The sequence below is a fragment of the Cyprinodon tularosa genome, unplaced genomic scaffold (genome assembly GCF_016077235.1).
Source record: "Cyprinodon tularosa strain WSP-4 unplaced genomic scaffold, ASM1607723v1 ctg107, whole genome shotgun sequence".
NCBI classification, from domain to species: Eukaryota; Metazoa; Chordata; class Actinopteri; order Cyprinodontiformes; family Cyprinodontidae; genus Cyprinodon; species Cyprinodon tularosa.
Genome location: NW_024037860.1, coordinates 1,802,694 through 1,825,409, shown reverse-complemented (window position 1 = coordinate 1,825,409; position 22,716 = coordinate 1,802,694). Strand labels below are relative to the sequence as shown.

Here is a 22,716-nt window from a genome sequence, read left to right as displayed (position 1 = left end):
ATATTATATAATAATATTACATAATGATATATGTTATAATTTCCTGTTTTACTCTTTTAGGCTTTTTATTCCTTTTTTATCCTTAATGAACACTAGCTTATATAGACTATTAGGAATATTTATAAGACTTATTTTTCTTTATTACATTTGCAGCCAAATGTCCACATAAAGCGTGTGTCAGTGCCACCTGGTGGAGGAGAAAAGTATTACAAATTCAACTCGGACTCAAAGTTGCATATCGGTTTCAGTTGAGGCGTTATTTCACGGTGTTTTGGCCTAAAAACGGCGTTTTGCGTATCTTCTTATCAAACGCCTGGTAAAGGTGGTGGTTTGTGACACTTTTGATTTGCCATAATGAATGGGGTGGCTGGATTTGGTGGAGGTTTCTGCGCGTAATCTTATAGCAGCGTTGTTGGTTACCGTGGCAACGAGACCGTTGTGACAACGGTCGAAACGGTGGCGCCGGACTCTTTCGCTGTTTATTGTTTTCTGCTGTTAAAGATGGAAGATTTTGATCGACCCCAAAGAAGCCGACAGGCAGAAGCTTCCAAGGCTTTTCTAATGAAGAACAGCTCAAACAGCAATATGAATCTGTAAGTGTTCATGAGTTTCTCCAACTTTCTGACGTTGACACAGCGCAAGGCGCACAAACGCCTACAGTATAACTGAACACTAACTGAAAATCTCCCTTTTTCCTATTTTTTTGTCCACAAAAAAAGCTGAATTATGTGAGTAATGTTGTTTGATATTTAAACTAGTTCCATCTGAATTAAAGTTTAATTTTAAGTATTCATTTTTAAAAAAGCTCAGAACGTAAACTGTTCAGTTAATCAGTTCCCAAACGGATACAGTTTTTTCTAAAGGCCCTTTATTACACTTGAAAAACAGTGCAAAAAAAAAAAATAAATAAATAAATAAATAAATATATATATATATATATATATATATATATATATATATATATATATATATATATATATATATATATATATATATATATATATATATATATATATATATATATATATATATATATATATATATATATATATATATATATATCCATACTCTTACTACATTCATATTCAGGAACTGGTTGGAGAAACACCCTTAGAGGTAATTTTTATTTCCCTTTGGGATGAACAAAGTACTTCTAAACTGAAACAAACTGAGCATTTAACACTGCTCTGTATCAATAAAAATGTATTTCCCTCAAAGGCTTTGAAAGCAAATGTTAATTTTTCTTCCCCATCCCTGTTTCAATTCAATTTAATTCCGTTTATTTTGGGGATGCATGATATTGGGATTTTGGCCGATATCCGATATGCCGATATAGTAAAACTCATGTAGCTGATAACCGAAAAAGATACCGATGTTAAAGCTGGACAAAAATAAGTAGTCATTGAAAATAGCAGTTTTGTTATCCATTTCTGACACTTTGAAAAATAATATACTCAAATATATTTTCATATGCTGATATCAAATTGATTTTTAAAAACGCGGTATCAATCTATTTTACTTTCAAAATTTTGTGAAATTTCTTCGTTCTGTTACAAACTCTTGTGATATTTTGCAAATTATTGTGAGATTTTGTTAGTAAAATAGATTGATACCGCGTCAATATATCAACATATAAAAATATGGCAAAATTTCGTGAATTTTCGGGGTATTTCTTAGCATAACGATGACATATAGCAATATTTCATTAGTAAAAGAGATTGATATGGTGTTTTTAAATGGCAATATATCAGCATATGAAGATATTGTGATATTTTAATGTATCAATATTTTTTCCCTCGTCTTTAGAAGTTTTTAAGTCTGTAAAAAGAAGTTTTTGAGGAAGAAGAAGAAGTAGTATTTTATTTTATTTTTTTTGACTTTAGAAACTCAGAAGCTGATCAAATATCGGGTTAAATATCGGTGGGGTGGCCGATGTCTGATATTCAGTTTTAAGGCCGATACAGGCTGATACCGATAGGGGGCCGATTATATCGTGTATCCCTAGTTTATTTCTATAGCACCAAATCACAACACGTCATCTCAAGGCACTTTACAGTTCACCAGATCATCCAGTCAAATTGATTCAAATTGTTCTATCTAAGGAAAACCAGTTGATTGCATCGACTCATTAACTGGAATGCAATCCTTTACAGCAGGGGTCTTCAACGTTTTCAAAGCCAAGGACCCCCAAACTGGTTGCGAGATGGAGCGGGGACCCCCTAATTATATATATTGTATGAAATTGTGTTATATCAAACTGGTCCTATAGTCACTCTATTACATATGGAGTCATGTAACGAAGGTAATTTCTCCCTGGGATTATTAAAGTATTTCTGAATCTGATTCCTGGTTAATGGGACAGGTGTTGTGAATGAAAAGGTCTCCAGCTTAAAAGAGCTCCTGTGTGTCGCTGAATGTCTGCATTGATGACTGAAAGACATCTTCTGCCTCCATTTATCTGTTTACTACAGTGTGTTGAATTCATGTTGATGTGGATTTAAAGACATTTTAATTAGTGCAAAAAATTGCAGAAGGGGAATATAAAAAAAAGTAATCAACCAAGACTTTCGCGACCCCAATGCAGTACCTCCGCGGACCCCCTAGGGGTCGCGGACCCCTTGTTGAAGACCTCTGCTTTGCACTAAGCATGCTTGTAGTGACAGTGGAGAGGAAAAACTCCCTTTTAACTGGAAGAAACCTGAAGCAGAACCAGGTTCAGTGTTTCAATGTAGCCATTATTAAGAACCTGAACATATGTTCTATGGTAAGGTCAAATATTACTACAAGTATTCACAAAAACTACACCCATTGCTGTCTATTAATTTAATCTTGGCATTAGTGGTGTTGTATTATTATTATTATGCACAAACTGGAGTCGAAATTCAGGATCAAATGGACTGATATCAAAATTCATTTTTAATCAGTGATTCTCTGCAGTCTCCACAAAAGATGGCTGTTGTGAATTCAATTTGCCTACCAACAGAATGGGACATTTATCTCCTTAGAAAATCAAAAAAATGTTAACAGCATATATTGATATAAAACCATAAAATATATATTATATACTGGCTAAAGTTTATAGCTTATTTGTATACGACCAGCAACTGGTCTCGTTGTACCACTCTTTTTCAACAAAGGTAAATGAATAGGTTGTTAACAGAGCATTTAATAAATTGTATCAGGATTACTGGGGAATAAAACAAAAAAACTCTTGTCTAAACAGAGACTGGAAATAGAGATTCTCCTATCTACTGAGAGTCCGTTTTAAAACATTTAATTTCAATAACATACCCACCTTCAAGGGAGACCGGAGTTCCCCCATTTTTTGCCCTTTAATATCTTGCTCACACCAGATTCCTGATTTGGATGACATGTTGATTTCTCATCTTCTGTAGCTCTGCAAGAGAGAGCCTGCCAGCATGGACACCATTATTTGATTGGTTGGATTTCGAGTGCTGACAATCATTGCATGGTCCAACTCCTGTTTGCTTATCGCTGTGGAGTTAGAGTTGATGCTATCATACTTCAACAAACCAACTGTCATTTAGACAAGACAGACTGAAATGTTAGGATGATTCTACATTGTTTTCAAAGCAATTCAGTCTGATCTACTTTGTCAGAAACTCCAGAAGACTCAGGTGGAGGCATAAACAATTGCCTGGATCAAAGACTACATTACAAACAGACCGTAGCTTTTGAGAGTGAAGGATAGACTGTCTAATGAAGCAGTCAGCAGCACAGGATCACCATAGGGGACAGTACTCTGACCATTTATTTGTACTCTGTACACCTGATTATGGAGGAAATCCTCTTCATAATATTTCTAAACAATGCTGTCTTCAGAAACAGCATTCCCCAAATCAGGGATCACAGAAGATTCTTCCAGAAGAGCCGTCCTGTCTACTGCTATCAACACCTACATCAACTATTTAAAAAAAAAAAAAAACTATAAGTTACAGCAGCATTTCATTTCCCCTTTAGCTTAATATTTTTTTAATGAATTTATATTGAATTAATGCTTGTATTTAAATTAGAATCTGACAGCCTAATTAGGTTGTATTCTAAACACAAAAAATAAGTTAGGCTAAGCAGAACAGAATTAGAAATGGATATAACTTCACATTAATAAACCGAATAAAATTGAAAGTCCTTTTGTCTTCCAGCTATGATCATCTGACACATCTACTTACCAAAGTGATGGATGAGCATCCCAACAATGCAGTGGATGTCTTTGAGGAAATGAGCTATGAAGTAAAACGAGCTTCACTGAACAGCATGCAGAGCAACTTGCGAGATCTTCCACAACTGACAGCTACTGAGCTGCTGGCAGAGCAGCAAAGGTCATTGTTTTTACAGTCAGACAATGAACCCCTTGATGATGAAACGGTATGGATGTCTTATACTTGCGCAAATAAATTGATCAGTTTTGGAAGTGGAATTCACTTTAAGCTTGTTTTCTAACTCTAGGGAAAACCTGTTCTTCCTAATGTGAATGAGATCAGTTTCTATCTGGAGCAGGCTGAAGTGGGTTTGGGAAGAGAGGAGATGCAGAGGATTTTCCTTGCACTGAAAAAACTTGTTGATTCAGAGCGACTGACACATTGCCGGTTCTGGGGAAAAATCTTGGGGATAGAGAACAACTACATTGTTGCAGAGGCGGAGAACAGAGGGGGAGAAGAGAAGGACCACTATACCATTGAAGATGAACTTAAGGAACAGATAAAGGGGCCTGAAAGTCTGGAGAAAGAACCATTTGAGGTAAGAGCAAGGAAGCTTGAAACATGCATCCATTGTCTATATCTGGGTGGGGTCAATAAGTTAGATGTTGCCTAAGCTGTTGTAGGTATATGCCTCCTTACTGCTTTAGCCTTGAGAGAAAAGCCCCGTTTACACTATCCTTTTGAAATCGTGCCAAGATCGTTCCAAGCACAGTAAATGAGATTACTGTTTAGTGTAAATGGCACGCCAAACTGAACCGGACCGTGCCAGACACAAACGAACCCAGTTAAACTGGTACTAGTTCATCAGTAGGGCTCAGTCGGGTTCACTTGTGGCTCGGTTCTCCGATAACAAAGAGTGCATCAGCAGACCATCTCCTTACAGTCAGCCTCCGTAATCATGACATTGCAGACACTAGCTTTCGTACCGTGCCACACGATTTCTAGTGATGATTCCGCTTAGCAGTATGATGAGCCTCAACTCCTGTCATTGTTTTCTGCTTATGTAAGCCCTGATTAGACTAATGTTTGTTGTATCCGATTCCCAAAAGTGGATTCTGTCAAGTAAATTCACCAAAGGCTGCCTTCTTCATCTGGCTCTCCGCAAACAACGAAATATGTTACAGGCGCCACCATGTTTGTTTGCTTGTTTACCTATAGGGAGAAGTAGTACCGTAGATCGCCACTTGGAGGCGAGGAACTGTGCTAGCATGGTGTGTAAATGGTCATAAGGAACCAAGCTCGGCACAGATCAGTTTTCAGAGGGTAGTATAAATGGGGCTGAAGATAACCTTCAGTCCTTGAGGATCAGTGACTTTCAGATGAACCTCTTCTTTACTTAACCTTGTTAAAACATCATATCAATAGCAGATCTCTGTGTAACTTGACTACTGGATATGTTGAGAAGTTTGTTTAGACTAGTGATACATTTTGGACAGGTTGTCAGTCCCTTTGAAAACAGATGAACATATTTTTTAGACCAACGCATGCCTTCTAAAATTGTTTAAGAAAAAGGTAAGCTACTTGCTAAATGGATTTTTCACACATGGCTGATGATATAAATGAAACTGTAACCAGCACCAGCCCGTTCTTCGTTTTTTCAAACTTTGTAAAACATTTTTCCTTGCTGTCTGTTTTTTCAAGGGATTTCCACTTCCTTATTCAGCTTATAAACCCCAGCATGAGGTACCAAAGGAAGCCATTGGAATAGGTGCTAACAAATTTGCTTACTATGTGTGCAAAGAACCAGGTCTTCCTTGGGTAAAGCTCCCTTCAGTTACTCCTGCACAGATCACCATTGCTCGCCAGATCCGCAAATTCTTTACCGGAAATCTGGACAAATCGGTTGTAAGCTACCCACCTTTCCCTGGAAATGAGGCCAATTATCTGAGAGCACAGATTGCTCGGATCTCTGCTGCCACACAGGTCAGCCCCTATGGCTCCTACCAAACTGTCGGGGATGAGGGTGAAGAGGAACAGGAGCTATATTGGGCTAGCATTGAGGTCAATCCTGATTTTGAGGGCGTTCCAGTACATGAACTGGCAGAATCATTGAAAGTATGGGTACATCATCGCCAACACATCTTGCAACAGGTAAATTGTGGCTCTGTTTAGAAACATGGCTGTTTCCTGAAAGTGTAGACACATTTACTGTGAACTCTGATTTCAGGGCCGCTGTACCTGGGAGAACATGGCTGAAAAAACTGGTGAAGACACTAATGAGGAGACAGAAGATGAGAGGGAAGAAGAGCTTGATGAGCCTGAGCCAGAAGTTGGACCTCGTCTGCTGAATCCTCTGTCTCTAGATGCAGGTCAGAGAATGCTTATTAATGCTATACAAGATGTTGTTATATATGCCACAATCATATTAACTTTCTCTGCTTCATGATTTAGGGTGGATTTTTACAGGTTGATATACAGAGTAATTTTAAAATAGAATTGGTCTTAAACTTTTCTATGGGATTGTAAGGCAGTTAAACATATATGCAGCTGCAAAACAAATCAGAAGGTTTTTTTTTTTTAGTTTTGGTTCAATAAATGGTTTGGGGGAGATATATAAGTAGGTCTAATAAATACCTTGAACATTGTCTGATATCATTGTGGGGCAAGGAACTTTCTTCCTCAAATACTCTGCAGAGCTACTTTTTCTCTGGTACATTACCGGCCATTTCTCATTGCAAAAGGCTCGGTGACTGTAGGGATATCTCAGTAACTTACCTCAAACGCTTAACTTCCTGTCCTAAATCTAAACCATCCCATTAATCTATTAACATTGAAATTACAAAAAACAAAACAATGCTTGAAATATTTCTGTAGTAGCGCTGTCTCTACCAATCACCCCTATTTTTACTGTTGTCATTATAGTTTGCTCCCCTCCATTTCTTTATCTCAAGGCGTACTACCTGAAAAACCCCATGAACATGACTATGGTGGTTTCATATTTTTTCCTTGACTACATGGTCATCATTGTTACATGCTGAGTTACAATGAGGCGGTTGGAGGTTAAGTAATGCTTGGCCATTGTATACCAACACTCTTGTTCCTCTTTAATAACCAAGTTTCAAAAAGGCACCAGAACACACAGAGAAAGACCAGCAGCCAATCAAACTGCTGCAATCTAGACTGAAGCTAAATCGTGTGTCTGTTTATATTTCAGAAATGTTTAATATGCCTCCATGGAGCTCCAGGTTGTCCTCCCATCTAACTCCTGAGCATGCAATAGCTGTGCTGCGTTCTAACCTCTGGCCAGGAGCGTTTGCTTATTCGTCTGGAAAGTCAGTGCAAGGGTTAATAACTCCATTGCTTTTTCTAAATGTATCCTGATGCTAACACTACAACTAACAGACATGTCATTTTCACCAACTGTATAGGAAGTTTGAAAACATATATATTGGATGGGGCCTGAAGTATATAGGAGAGGTGTACAGTCCACCCATTCCCCCACTACCACAGAAAGAATATCCTGATGGACCAGAGATTACAGAGGCCCTGGATCCAACTCCAGAGGAAGAGCTGGATTTCAAAGACAATTTGGAAGAACAGCAAGCTGCCCTGGAAGAGTCAGAGGAGTCAGAGGAGTCTGAAGAAGATGACAACTAATAATATGTTATCTGAATGTATATTTGAATCTGACCCTAAAGGTTAGGTCCATCAGAGTTCCTGGTTTAGTTTCTAATTAATAGGTTTTGGAAATGTTGATGCAATATATGCAAGTGCACAAGTTCCCTGAAAATAGTTAAAATGAGAAACTGCTTTATTAATATGATATAAGGGCATAAAGCTAATTCATATTTTGCTCCTTTACTGTACATATTTGAAGAGATCAGCTTGAGAAGAGACAAGACAAAAATATCTGATTTTATGTTTTGTTTTCTAGCCTCAGCATTTAGGATGAATTCCCTTGTGTGTGTTTTATGTCTTCTCTGCTCATAGCTGGAGGTGTAAGCTTTCATTAATAAAGTTATACAGTCATAAACAAGGACCTAAAACCTTTTTTACCCATAGGTCCAGCATGGATGGTTCTATTTGTTACTTAGCCAGGAATTCCTCAGTTTGCTGCAGCTGAAAGCAAACCATGCTGTGTCTAAACTTACCAAAAATAAAAATATATTCTAATTATCTATTACCATTGTAGAGGTGGGCAGATAAAATAAGAAAAACAGTATTAGATAGGACAAAGTTTTAAGACACAGGAAATAAACTTGCCTCTTGTGCCCTCTTGTGGTCAAGTTATAGAAGTTGAGCTAATTACCTTTGGTTTCTCAAGCTCAATGTCATTGGTTAAACTATTCCAAGTAAGTAATTTCACATAAAATGAATCTATCTTTAAAAATCAAATGATTCATTTAATTTAATTGCCTATAATGTCCCCTTCATAGATATACAACGATACCTGTTTTTCTTTAAAATATATAGAAAAATAGATAGAAAGACGCAGCCAATGTCCAGGTGGAATTAAAAAATCCTGGATAAGAGAGAGATAAGACCAGGCTTGATCTAGGTTGATGAGTGCATCCTGGCTTTTCTGGTATACCAGGGCCAGGGCTCCATCAGGCTAAATGTTCATCTGAAGCTTTTCTTGTGAGTTGATGTGCAAAACATGTGAAGACACATTTTACCCCTAAAAGGTTAGCATTTACATTTAGAGCAAAAGTATATTTTAAGAAATGTAACCAGAGCGAAAAAGGGACCAACTTTAAATTAATTCCATCTTTTTTAAATTGTCTTTTATACATATTTTTTAAGCCCTTTGTCTACCTTTATTTAGATTTTAACACGACATCATAAGATACTGTATAATGAGGTTAGTGGTTGTGATTACCCAAAAAACTCTTGCAAATGAATTTACATGGAATGGGGGAAAAATGCAAAGACTGATTGAAAAAAGGGAAAAATGTGATCTTTCAAGATTAACCAATTTCCATGCAGTTTATGAAATTCCGAGTTCCTGCCATGATTTCCATAATAGCTGAAGAAAAGTTAGTCTTTGGTATTAGTTCACCAGATTTTATTTTCTAAAGACAAACAGCATCTCCATTCTGGTAACATAAAACAAGTTTAGCCAAACAGCTCTGTACTTTTTACACCAAATGAAAGGCTTAAATCTTTCATTATCTGGTATTAAGGCACATTTTAAAGCCAAAAGTTATATACCGGTATATTATTACAGAAGTATCAACCCTTACATATTACACTACAAGTTCAAGTAAAACGATCTCTCAATCGATGAGGAATTTCAAACATGTTTAAAAAATACTCTAAGATTTGGTCTTCTTTGGTCTGAGACACTGACCATGCAGGTGTAAAATTGAGCAGTTTGTAACGCTCACTCCAGATTTCAATAAATACAAATAAACCCACTGTTATAAAAAGAGGAGTTTGAAAGGTCACCTGCAGCCCCTTGGTTCTCCAAAAAAAGTAGTTGGAAAATGTAAAACTCATGAGTGAATTGAGCTCAGTGCGGCTTAAATAAGTGCAATCTACTAAAAATGTTGTACAACGGTGTTTAACACAAACATGATTTTCATCTAAAATGGACACTTAGTGTTGCAGGCATCTCCTGATCTGAAAAGTCCATAAACGCTGACCAGTGGAAACATGGACACAGCACCAAGCATGGACCCCAGCTGCACTACGGCACCACACCACACGAGGGCACTGTGCCCCTCATCCCTCAGAATGACCCCGATGATAACCTTCACATAAGACAGGGAGAGGACAAATAGGATCCAGGCCAGCACCTGCAACAGAGAGACAGGGTCCATAATGAGCCTGAAATCACATCTGCTCTCTGTAATGCAAAATGAAATGATAGAGCAACATTTCCTGGTGTAATATCAGTTACACGCATATATTGTTTATGTATTTTCGAAAAATCTCTGTCTCTAAATGGAGCAGCCAGAGGATCATCTCCTTTATGTCATATTTTATGGTTGTTTTTTTGATATTCTACTTCTTATTAGGTTTTCCTTTTAAAATGTGTCTCACATTATGATTTTGTGAGGTAAAGTAAATGAACAACATTATTAGATATATTTGATCCTAAATCTAGTCCAACCTTAGTAGAATACCCTTCAGCAGCAAAAACATTGATTATTTACTATTAGGATGATAAGAGCAGTTTTTTTTTAAGCTTAACTGACTGCTACCAGAGCTCCCATTCTCACTCATTTAGTTTACCACAAGGATGACATTTTTATACCAATGTAAACAATTTTGCAATAACTAAATAATTCAATGACAATGTTTATTGCTCATATTTTTGTTTTTTTTTGTTTTTTACTTTTGTTTTTTACCCTGCTTTTTAAATAGTTTTCCGAAATCACAAATGTTACTAGTGAAAATGTAAGTTTTAACATTTTAAATGAAAGTGATTAGAAAACGTGATATTAGTAATTTGTAATGCTTTTATTTTGTGGTTAATCCCTTGCAAAGACATACCTGTTATACCTTATAGTTATATATATATATATATATATATATATATATATATATATATATATATATATATATATATATATATATATATATATATATATATATATATATAGTTATAGATTTGTATTTAGTGCCCCTTAAGTCAGTTATTTGTAAATCCACATTTTAATGCATTTAAATATCAAAGTCTATTGATAATTATTTCTCTCAGCTTCCCTATGGTGGAAAGAGAAACTGTTTACATCTGTTAACAACTTTTTAGAAGTTCCACTGCAGATGCACAACGGAATTCAGGCCTTCGCTTCGACTTAACCATTCTGTCACATTACCATATGCCTCAATCTACACCCCCCCCATTTAAGCTCTAGTTGCCTGTTCAGGGTCAGTGTCCTCCTGGGAGCTGAACCTCCCCCGGGTTTCCAGTTTTTGTGGACAGTAACTGGTTTTCTTTGAACATTTCCGAGTATTCAGCTTGATCTCACCCACTCCCACCTCTGGTTAGCTCATCCATGCATTTTCTCCACAGCTTAATGTTATGAAAACCATTATTAAATGTGGCAAACAATTCTTCAGGCTAATGAGTTTTAATAATCTGTTAATAGAAAACAGGCATCTTACAATGACTGCGGTTCCAGAGGTGGAGTGGACCATTAGAGGGCAGGGGCTCAGAGCTGCCATGGCCATGATGTACGCTCCAAAACCAGTACCAAAGGCAGTCAAAAATCCCATAAAGATAAGAGATCTGGACAAAGATGACAATGAGTTCAAATTTTAGGTCAACAAATTACATAAAAGATTTAATATAAATATAGAACATACACTATATTGCCAAAAGTATTTGCTCACCCATCCAAATTATTGGAATCAGGTGTTCCAATCACTTCCATGGCCACAGGTGTATAAATTCAAGCACCTAGGCATGCAGACTGTTTTTACAAACATTTGTGAAAGAATGGGTCGCTCTCAGGAGCTCAGTGAATTCCAGCGTGGAACTGTGATAGGATGCCCCCTGTGCAACAAATCCAGTCGTGAAATTTCCTCGCTCCTAAATATTCCACAGTCAACTGTCAGCTGTATTATAAGAAAATGGAAGTGTTTGGGAACGACAGCAACTCAGCCACGAAGTGGTAGGCCACGTAAACTGACGGAGCGGGGTCAGCGGATGCTGAAGCGCATAGTGCGAAGAGGTCGCCAACTTTCTGCAGAGTCAATCACTACAGACCTCCAAACTTCATGTGGCCTTCAGATTAGCTCAAGAACAGTGCGCAGAGAGCTTCATGGAATGGGTTTCCATGGTCGAGCAGCTGCATCCAAGCCATACATCACCAAGTGCAATGCAAAGCGTCGGATGCGGTGGTGTAAAGCACGCCGCCACTGGACTCTAGAGTAGTGGAGACGCGTTCTCTGGAGTGACGAATCGCGCTTCTCCATCTGGCAATCTGATGGACGGGTCTGGGTTTGGCGGTTGCCAGGAGAACGGTACTTGTCTGACTGCATTGTGCCAAGTGTAAAGTTTGGTGGAGGGGGGATTATGGTGTGGGGTTGTTTTTCAGGAGCTGGGCTTGGCCCCTTAGTTCCAGTGAAAGGAACTCTGAATGCTTCAGCATACCAAGACATTTTGGACAATTCCATGCTCCCAACTTTGTGGGAACAGTTTGGAGCTGGCCCCTTCCTCTTCCAACATGACTGTGCACCAGTGCACAAAGCAAGGTCCATAAAGACATGGATGACAGAGTCTGGTGTGGATGAACTTGACTGGCCTGCACAGAGTCCTGACCTCAACCCGATAGAACACCTTTGGGATGAATTAGAGCGGAGACTGAGAGCCAGGCCTTCTCGTCCAACATCAGTGTGCGACCTCACAAATGCGCTTCTGGAAGAATGGTCAAAAATTCCCATAAACACACTCCTAAACCTTGTGGACAGCCTTCCCAGAAGAGTTGAAGCTGTTCTAGCTGCAAAGGGTGGACCGACGTCATATTGAACCCTATGGATTAGGAACGGGATGTCACTTAAGCTCATATGTGAGTCAAGGCAGGTGAGCAAATACTTTTGGCAATATAGTGTATATTATAAGAGGATGAGATATTTCATAAAAAGAAAAAAACAAATAATCATTGAATATGTATTGCATCTGTGTCTTTTTCTCACCTTACTGGAGCAAACATGGCAATGAAGCAGGCTACAGGGTTGGCAACAGCAGCCATAGTGGCAGCCAGGTGGTAGGCTTTGTTTCCATAAGGCAGACAGGAGTAGGATTGCACGGAGGGCAGCACTGCATTGGTTAACGCATTGACCCATGCCAGCACTATAAAGATGAACAAAACCTCTAGGTTGCTATATGTCCCCTTTCCAAAGGAGCTCCGTGGTTCTTTCCCAGCAGCCTCTCGAGGACTAATCATTGGCTTTTGTTCTGGTGTTTGGGCATGCAGAGAGAAACCCTGCTCCCCCTTCTTGTTTTCCAGATCTTGACCGAAGTATCGGTCGCTGTTCCTTTCTCGAGCCACAGCTGGATGGAGGTTAAGTAGGATGAAGGCTATCAGGCACACGACCATCATGGCACTCAGGAAAATAAAGAAAACTTGGACAGAGAATTTAGCCGGCTGGTAGACCGCTCGTAGCTCATCACTGCTCACCAGGCTGGAGTTAGGCGCTGATGAGTTTACAGCCAGAGTTGCATTTTCACAGTGGACTATACCCACTCCCTGAATCAAAGCCACAACTGCAGGCACCAGGCCACTTAAGCCTTCTCCTGCAAAGTATGTTGTGAGATACTGTGGACGCAGACGCATCATGAAGGGCAGGAAGGTGACTGATGAAGTGCAGTCCACAACAGATAGCAGGAAGCTTAAAGTCAGCAGGGGCACACTGTGCAGACGGTCAGCAAATATCACTGTGTGCTTCCAGAAGAAAGCTAACAGGAACGTAGCAACGATTCCTAACCCTGTGATGCAGTAGATGACGGGCCGCTCGTCCAACACACCCGGGCGAAACCGATGCATAAGAGTGATGAAGAGAGGGCCTATGTTGGCCATTTGGATGAGGACTGTGAGATAAGAGGGTAGGTACCATCCCTCTGGGATCTCAGGGACAACCAAGGGAAGCTCCACCCACATCCCATTGATGGCCACCCAGGAGCCCATACCAAAAAGGCACGCCAGCACGTGAGTCAGCAGTGACATGTTGAAGGTAGGAATGAGGTAGGGCAGGAAATAAAGAGGAGCACAATCTGAAAGAAAAAAAAAGAACAACAGAAGATCATTATGTTAATATAAGTTTTGAAAATTGGACCTTTTTATATTCAGAAATTCTGTAACTGTGTTTCAATCTACAGTCAGATACAGTGTTAGGCCTTTTTTTAACATAGGATCGGCAGCGGACATGATAGACATGTTTAAGCTTTAAGTTTGTGTACTGTAAAGTACATATTTTGTAGTATTGGTGCTTAAAACCAATTATAATTTTGAGACAAAGTATTAAAGAAGAGGAAAAGTAAATGCAAGACGTCTAAAACTTGGTCCCTTAACTGAAAGTTAATGCATTAACATCACTTAATGCTTTACAGGACCTAAGATCTAAGTAGGCTATGAAAGGCAAATGTTTGGAGACAGTTATGTGTATTACTTTAAAATTTATTGAAAATCTGAAACATATTGATTGTTAGACAAACAACTTTGTGTGAAGTCGCTGGTATGGATTTAGTTTGAAAAGAATTTCAACTCAAAGGGAATAAGTCTCTTAGTTGTTAGGGTTTTTTGTTGTTTTTTTTTTTACCTACACACTTTTGCTAATTCAGCCCAAATATCTGTGTTTATCTATTTCAAATATCTATTTTTTTCTCTTAGAAAGTTAAACTTCAGTTTATTTGAATTCACATTTGGATTCACTGTTTTGCTAAAAATTGTAAAAAAATAAAATAAAAATAAATAAAATTTAAAAAGTCTGTATTTAGCATAATGAATATCATAATCCACCTTCAGGAAAATGTATGTACTTGTCTGAAAATTATAAAGCCCAGATGGGCCACAAAGATCTCCTTTATTCCCCCTGTCTACATTTTTTTGTGATGTACAATATCGTTTTTGTGCAAACACAGTGTAAAAATATTCTGGTTTGCTTCCTTCAAACAAATTCCATCCCACACCAAAAAGAGAGAATTTTGTGAGAATATACGTAGCAAGGTCAGGATGTTTTCTTGGGAATTTAATCTCATATAGAACACAATCAGCACCAGCTGGATATTTCTGTAAATGTAGCAACTCTCTCTTCTCTTTTTCTCTTTCAAAATAAGAACTTTTTCATGATCTTGGTTTAGCTAAAGCTGGATATTTTAGGAAGTGTCACACAGGCTTTATATAGAGTTTGCACATTAATGCAACAGGGTGATTCCAACATTTATTTTCATTTCTCTTGAAATATTAGATTGTTCTTTACTTGATTATCAACTGAATAAATGTAACTGTTCTGTTTGAGATCCACTGTTTGAAATTCTACAGGACTGTTTACAGTTTACTCTTATCTAATTCAGGACCAGGTGTAGCTTAGTAATGCAACTAGTCTTCAGGCCCTCAGAGCTGTAGCATTTATCCACTTTTCAATGTTTTTCTTTATTAAAAAACAACCAAAGGTACCATGATCAGCTGTTAACCTAAGAAGCAGGTAGATCAATAATAAACGTAGAGGCTGCACTTAAAGAGTGAAAATTTATGTTAAAGACAGAAAACGGAATGAACAGTGGGAGGTTGATCCTCAGTGAGGGAAGTTTTCCCATGCTGGCAAATGGTGTTGGACGATGAGAAAAAAAAAAGTAAAAACATAAATTCCTCTAAAATTTAAAGGCACCTTAAAGTAGGGACAATTTTAAGAAATAGATGAGAACATTGAAGAGATATTAAACATTTTTCCCACAAACCTTTTCTCTAATATCTTTAGCTAAACTAGTGTTTTTTTTTAAGATTATTATTTTGATTCTGAAGAATACAGACTGTGTACTAAAAAGATACTCACTAAATTGTCCTTCTTGTTAACATTCTGTCATTTAAAAAAGAGAAGACAATAAAAGAATGGAAAAAAGATATTGAGAAATGTCTGATATATGGCCTACACGTGGTCAATAATAAAGAATTTGTCTAATCTATTTTGTATATAAAATACAAATATGGCTGTTTTTTTTTTATCTAAAGTGCTGAAAAAGTATTCATCACTCTCAAACTACTTGGTCAATTACTGTCAACCTGTGGTAGTTCTTCCTATATGCTTCTTTGATCTGTTAACAGAAAAGGTTTACATAGTATCTGAATAAGGAAATCGAATTTCTAGAACAATATTTGAAACCGATTTTCTTCCCTGATTCATTACTTAGTGCTTGAGTGAAACTGCGTCTAGGACTGACCTTCCAAATGTCTTTCTTTACCTCTGCTTCCATCTATATAGCATGTGCTTTGTAACTATGGATGGCTGACCTTTCACACACTGACATAGTACTGCTCCCATAAAAAGAACCAGGACACAAACAGACATAATAAAGTGCAACAACTGTTAATTAAGATGTTATTATGTTATGTGAAGGATTAGCAGTAAAATCATTCCAAAAATAATCAAATGAGTGAAAAAATACGTGGCTTTTAAAAAATAGTACAAATGAATTATATCAAGTCAATGTTGCAATAAAAAAGCAGTTAATGATGAAAATCTGATCTAAACTCAAGGGTAAATACATTTTGTAATTATAATGTTATTACACAATGGTTGCTGTGTGATTAATAGCCGGCTTTTACTTCCTGCATTTTTGTCTTGAATCCTTTAATCTTACATTGATACCTTCAAATATTATCTCAGACTTTAAACTAACCAAATGAAATGAAATAAATCACATTTCAGTTACTTAAATAAGCTGGCAATCCAGTAACCTTCAACTCTTTGTTCAATGAGGCAAATGTAATTTATAGGAAGCAGAACTAATTCCCTTACCTCGCTCAGAGTTACAGCTCTTCTCTGACCTCCCGCCTTTTAAAAACCTTCACCCCACGAGGATCTGTTTTTTTTTTTCTACATTTGTTACCTGCATGTGTGTTTGTCAACCCCCTCCCACACTTCTTCTCCCCCCCACAAACACTGACTCTGAGAAAAGCTTACACTCAGCTTCCTTGTCTCTAGTCTGTGGGGGAGGAGGTACTGCAGAGGTGCGCATGTGCTTTACCACCATGACACTTGCATCATCTCCCTGTTAGAGGGTGGTTTCAAAAGCAGGCAACCATGTGCTCTGTGTGTTTCATGGAGCTCTGTAATAGGAGGAAGGGCAGTGACGTGGGAAGCCCTCCCTTTTTACTCTCCCATCCCTCTCCCAACCAGAATTTAGGCCCTGTGATCTTACCTCAGTTAAGAACAACGGATACTGAGAACCAGAGGAGGAAACTTTTTAAAGTTCAAATCCTTGCTGTTCCCTTTTCTTCTTCTTTGTGTGTTGTTTCTTTGTGACTTGTCCCTTTGAACCATACAAATAATTTGAATTATACGCTAGTTTTAAAAATAATGCTTAGGTTTTATTAAGATTAACCAACTGAGAGGACCAGTCAGTCAAGTTCACCTTTTTTCAACGGAAACACACAAAACAACCCAGTTTAAATTTCCTATGAAAAATAACTTAAACAGAGATCTTCCTTGGAATTCTGTCAACCTAAAAAAAAAAATCAACGGCTGGGTGTTTGGAATTTTTCTTGGAAATATCTAACGGTAAAATAAAAATGCCAAAGGCGATAATAGATAAAACATAGCATGAGGAATTTAAATTTGAAACACAGCAGGGAAATGCTGAAATAAAAGTATGCATATGCAGCAGTGCTATGATAGTCCTGTAGAAATCAAACTGATTGCTCCTGGAGCAGCTCAGTCAAAACAGCACCTTGATTCAAGGTTGTCTGAGAATACGATGTGTTCAGACGAGGTGAAGAAGAGAGCACAGACAGAGTTGTGCACATTTATAAGTATATTCTATTGTTTTAAAGATAAAAAAAACAGGTTATTCAAGATAAAATTTAGTGAGCTAGAAGGTTGCTATTCCATTTTAATGGAAATGTACATAGGCAACATTATTTTACATAAAAAAAGCTCTGATCTTAGATATTTTCAAAAAAAACAGGAAACTCTTTTCTAATTGGCAGCGATATCTAATTGATTTTAACAGTCTGATACAAACCTGATGTATCAATTCAGTTTTTTGAGATGAAGTTTCAATATATTCTAAGTTTCTGTATTATATCTAGATTTTGTTTTTGTTTCTCTTTAAATAAATTTACTGCATTATTTTAGCAAATTTGTTTGCTTTGTTTCCTTTTACTATATTTTGGATAATCTTTCATCATTTCAATTGTGCTTAATAAATACATTTGCATTCACTGTTACTCTAAAATTCCTAATATGTTGCAGTCAGAAAATAAATTCCACTAAACATTTTCTGCTAATCATTAACAGATCAACATTTTATTTAATTAAAACACATAGCTCCTACCTGGCTGGGAAAGTGGATATAGGGTCTCACGGTGTCGTTACACAAGCGGTGCCCTGCTGAGATGTTGTGTCCTTGTGATGTTGCTGTCTATGGAGAATATATGCACAGTTGTAGGTGTTGAACTGTGCTAGTCTAAATCTTTGTCATGTGACCAGTGAAGGCTGAGCAGGGAGTTCACAAAGTTTCTCTGCAATGAGGGGAAGGAGGAGATGGGAAGGAGGAAAAAACACAGAATAGTGAGTTAGAACATTATTTTCTAAGCAGAATGGACAAAATGAAGAATTAAAGGCTGTTAGATTATTGAATGAACTTAATTTTACCTCAGCTTTGAATTGCATGAGTAGGCTGCCAAACTTTCCAAGCTCTCTGAGTTGGTGTCTGGTCAGGGTCACTCTGGCATTAGTTCAGAACACATTCCATTAGAAAGACCCCTGTGGGGTCCTCATTTGCCTGAATGGCCTATGATTGGTGCCCTTACACCCACCTCTGTTCTGGCTGGTTCTCCTTGTCTCCCTCCTGATGAGAAATAAAACACTAGTTTCTTTGTTAACTCATGACTACCGAAGCAAATAGCTTTTAATACCTGAAACATTTTTAATTACACTTCAATCTGAAAAATTCACACGAAGAGAAAAGATAATTAGGAGAAATTTATTGATACAATTACTTTGTCTTAGGCACTCAGACCTCGGTAGAAAAAATATAGTGCTTAATTTGGATAGCTATGCATGAACAGGAGCAAAGAATAGGGCTGTTTCCCCCAAGGCCTGAAACTGGTGGTGGAGTGGAGATAGATGAAGTTGGTCAGTCTGTAGACTGCTGGTTAGTGAGAGGGTATGCTGAGCTTAATGGGGAGATCCAGTGGATTGAATGGGCTGATACTACATACTCAGGGACCTGGAAGATGGAATTCCAGTTGGATAACACAGGTTGAGAGAACCTGTCCATCATGAGCAAGCATGGAGCGACAGTGGAGAGGAAAAACTCCCCGTTGGGAAGAAACGTGAAGAAAGGTGTGTATCGAAGGCCTTTTAAGATTATCTTTGGATGCCGATTAGCTTTCGTGAAGGTGTGGTTCAAAGCTGATTGGCTGCGTCGCAGGTGGATATAGGAGAGCAATGAGTTTCTTCAGGTGAACTTCCGCCTAGTCTCCATTTTAAAAACTATGTGTAACAAACAAACTAATTTTGATGCTGTTATCAATGCAGGCTCTGATCAAACAGGGACAAATGGAGCACTGGTTTAATTTTAAGTGTATTGTTTGTCCCAGGATACCTAAAACTGTGTTAACGATGTATGAAATAAAAGCTGCTAGTAACCTATAACCACCAAAATATAATATCTGGTTTTACCTTTTGACTTATTGTTATTTGTTAAGATATAAAATACAAATATAATATAGTTTTTCACTTCTCAGTGTTTCTTTGTTTTTGAATTCAAAGTTTAACCGTTTATAGGGCACTCAGGGAAATACTTTGAAAAAAAAAAATTCATGCCAAGAGTGTTATTGGAATCCAGGACGACCTTATTACCTTTGGAACATTAAAATATATATATATATATATATATATATATATATATATATATATATATATATATATATATATATATATATATATATATATATATATATATATATATATATATTTTGATGGCAAAAATTTGTGTTATAATAAGAAACGGCCACTTGCCCTAATATACTAAGAAAAATTTAAAAAAGCGCTTCTATAAGAAATTCATGAAAGAAACAAATTTTTTTTGTTACACCATAAAACTAGAGGCATTAATGCTAATACAAGCGCTAACATATTTTACTTTTTCTTAACATAGCTTATTAACTGTTTCACTTTACTTTTTTAATTTTCAATTAGCTTTTTAACTTTTTGCTTAGCTTTTACTTTATTAAAGTTTTTTAAACTTTTTTTACTTAATCCACAATAGGTAATACATTGTTCAGGGGGCTAGGGTCGTTTAATTGGTCAAATTCCATATAAGATGTACAGCTCTGCAGCAGTATCTTTGCTGATTGGTTGGATTTAGATCTTGTGCTTCTAGACCTCACTGAAGGATGGGGTGGTGATAAAAAAACAGTAACTTGCCCTATAAAGGGTTAAATAAGCTGTAAGATTATCACAATAAAAACAAATAATGGCTAAACCCCACAAAAAAGGAAAGTTCAAAAACCTAGCTGGTCTATATTCATTTATTTTATGAATTTTCTGTGGTTGATTAAGGATGTTAAGCCTTACACCAGCATTCATCATTTACTTAGAAGATGCGAGTTCAACTTAAATAGTTGTTTAGTTTTTATCTAAAATCTTCTACAGAACCTGAGATTAAAGCCTGACATTAATTGTTATGCATCTTTTTTTTTTTTTTTTATAATTTTATCCTTTTATTTCATTCTGTATCAAAGGCTAGGTGACGTCTACTCAGGTGTGTTTGCAGAACAATGAGCCTCCTTTTAGTCTCCTCCCTCAGCCTACAAACTGGATTACAGTAAGGGATCCAGTGTTTAGTTAGACCTACCCAGTTTCTGTCCTAACACCATAACTCCCTGTTTGGGTCAAAACAATAAGCCGGTAGTTCCTGTGTGACTCTCAGCACCTGTATGGGGCTCTGCTGTGGCACAGAGTCAAAGTGAATATTTAGACAGAACTCCAATACTCTATTTTCTTTCTCCAAACTGTTTAGACAAATCTGTGGGTGTGTGTTTGGCACTGCATGTTCTGGATGGGTACATGATGTGAAACGCATCAACAGGAGAGCAGCCTAAGCTGGGAATCCACATATAACATTTCTCCCATTGGGATTTCAACACTGAATAAGACACATAACCAACCTGACCTTCAGCCTGCTTCTCTGCTAAAAGAGACTATTAGGATGATTGCGCAATGTTTCAGGTTTGCTGTGATGTGGTGGTTAGAATATCACTGCAGTCAAACATAAAAATAAACTGAAATCACTGAACTAATACCTGTGTTTTATGAGAACTAGGTAGGAATTGACACTGTAATGGTGATTGTTTGTCAAACCAAACATCCAGTAAAGTTCCAATAAGCCACTGCTGAGGCACTGGGGTCACATTTTCTTGACACAGGCAAAAGACGTTGAAGTCAAAACTTGTAGATGTTCAGTTGATTTATATCCTATATTTTAGAAACATTACAGAGTTCAAACATTACTTTGCTCTGTTACCTCTCTTGCACTGTTAAAAAACCATAGGCCCCTAACTCAAATGCCTGCTGGTCCTTACCAGACTCCTACATTTATAGAAAGTGGACCGCCCACATTTCTTTCTATTTTACATAATAAAGAAAGAAAAATGATAAAACAACAAAAAATAAATACACAAATTCAACAAATAACCTATAAATAAACTCTGTAAATATTACAAAAAATATATAAATTTAAGAATAAAATAACAAAGTTCAAATGGACAAAGTGATAAAGGAGAATAGCTCCAACAGACACGCTTAATGTTTTATGCAGTGGCATTACTTTTAAAGGTCTAAAATTGCAGGGAATCTTAAGAGAAGACAAATCAAGTTTTCAGGGGGCCCGTCTTCAACTGGACCTGCTGATGGGCAGCTGGATCCACCGGGGGCCTCTTGAAGATGGATGGATCCAACTCTGGCTTACCTGCCACCGTGGCTAAAATAGAAAAGAGCAGCTTAGAAAATGTGCCAACATTACAGTTTCCACATTTTATGGAATTTTTATGGAATGAAAAAAAAAATGGATCAATAATTCAGAAAGAAGCAGCAGCTTCTGGCTATCCACCTTTACCAATGACCCATGATGCTTTGCATGATCCCACGTTTATTCTTAAATGGGACTCTTGGAGAACAATAACATTTACAATGTAAATGGGATGATAAAATCCTAACTAAAAGTGTGGCTTTCAAAGATTCGAAGGATGGACTCTGTTTCTATATATTACCACGCATTTTTTTTTGTATAAATGTATAAATCAACTAGTTCAGCATAGATTTCGTGTTTCTCCTTTTAAGAAACGCTTGGATCAGTAGAGTGTTCCACAAAAATAAAGATGCAGTCTTCTCTAATGGATGTTATTAATACCAAATAGGGAGAGTATTATACATTGATAAATTGCATTCATCCATGAAATACAAATACTTTAATCATTATTTATCAATCTGGGATCAGATCTGATCCTCTGTCAGCAGGGCTATAAATCTCTTTTTAGAAGCTGGTGCTTCTTCCTTGGTAGAAGGTTTTATTGTTGACAAAGTGCTGAAGGCGTAATTTAGAATTTCACTGAAAGTGCATATGCAGGTACAGCAAAAAGTAATCATGTGTCGACATGTCTTCATGTGAGAAGAACGTACTACTTACTGTAAGCATGTATTAATTGTAAAGCAGGAATTTGGGGAGGTCATGGTTCCGGGATGGTCTGCCTCAATAGGAGCTAAAAAGCTGGGGAAATGGGCGGCCAGTTTAAAACACCCAACTGAAACCCTAATCATGGCAGTGAGCCAATAAACAGCAGTAAATCCACCAAAATTGGCTGTTAATTACTAAATTGATAGT

General features: G+C 37.3%; 2 protein-coding genes across 3 annotated transcripts; one reads left to right on the top strand and one right to left on the bottom strand.

Annotated features, from left to right (window-relative positions):
* Nucleotides 1–427: 427 nt before the first annotated feature.
* rsph4a (radial spoke head component 4A) lies at nucleotides 428–8,193 on the top strand. Its single transcript, XM_038288298.1, has 7 exons — nucleotides 428–593; nucleotides 4,164–4,386; nucleotides 4,468–4,758; nucleotides 5,862–6,311; nucleotides 6,388–6,529; nucleotides 7,375–7,492; nucleotides 7,589–8,193. Exons 1-7 carry the CDS (start codon nucleotides 502–504, stop codon nucleotides 7,815–7,817), a joined length of 1,545 nt encoding a protein of 514 aa, XP_038144226.1. The 5' UTR covers nucleotides 428–501; the 3' UTR covers nucleotides 7,818–8,193.
* Nucleotides 8,194–9,380: 1,187 nt separating this feature from the next.
* zgc:91890 (solute carrier family 52, riboflavin transporter, member 3-B) lies at nucleotides 9,381–18,575 on the bottom strand. 2 transcript variants are annotated; one of them, XM_038289068.1, is made up of 5 exons: nucleotides 18,483–18,575; nucleotides 18,163–18,349; nucleotides 12,807–13,884; nucleotides 11,274–11,397; nucleotides 9,381–9,958 (listed from the first exon to the last, which is right to left on the bottom strand). In XM_038289068.1, exons 3-5 carry the CDS (start codon nucleotides 13,835–13,837, stop codon nucleotides 9,746–9,748), a joined length of 1,368 nt encoding a protein of 455 aa, XP_038144996.1. In that variant the 5' UTR covers nucleotides 13,838–13,884; nucleotides 18,163–18,349; nucleotides 18,483–18,575; the 3' UTR covers nucleotides 9,381–9,745. The 2 variants fall into 2 exon arrangements, with proteins under 2 accessions (XP_038144996.1, XP_038144989.1); XM_038289061.1 differs by lacking the exons at nucleotides 18,163–18,349; nucleotides 18,483–18,575 and adding an exon at nucleotides 16,626–16,823.
* Nucleotides 18,576–22,716: the final 4,141 nt, after the last annotated feature.

Excerpts from the sequence above, each read along its gene's own strand:
- rsph4a (XM_038288298.1), top strand. The coding sequence starts at position 502 with ATGGAAGATTTTGATCGACCCCAAAGAAGCCGACAGGCAGAAGCTTCC. Across the intron at positions 4,759-5,861 it reads TGGAGAAAGAACCATTTGAG|GGATTTCCACTTCCTTATTC; the intron begins GTAAGAGCAAGG and ends TGTTTTTTCAAG. Across the intron at positions 6,530-7,374 it reads TCCTCTGTCTCTAGATGCAG|AAATGTTTAATATGCCTCCA; the intron begins GTCAGAGAATGC and ends TTTATATTTCAG.
- zgc:91890 (XM_038289068.1), bottom strand. The coding sequence starts at position 13,837 with ATGTCACTGCTGACTCACGTGCTGGCGTGCCTTTTTGGTATGGGCTCC. Across the intron at positions 11,398-12,806 it reads GCCATGTTTGCTCCAGTAAG|ATCTCTTATCTTTATGGGAT; the intron begins GTGAGAAAAAGA and ends ATCTTTGTCCAG. Across the intron at positions 9,959-11,273 it reads CCTCTGGAACCGCAGTCATT|GTGCTGGCCTGGATCCTATT; the intron begins GTAAGATGCCTG and ends TCTCTGTTGCAG.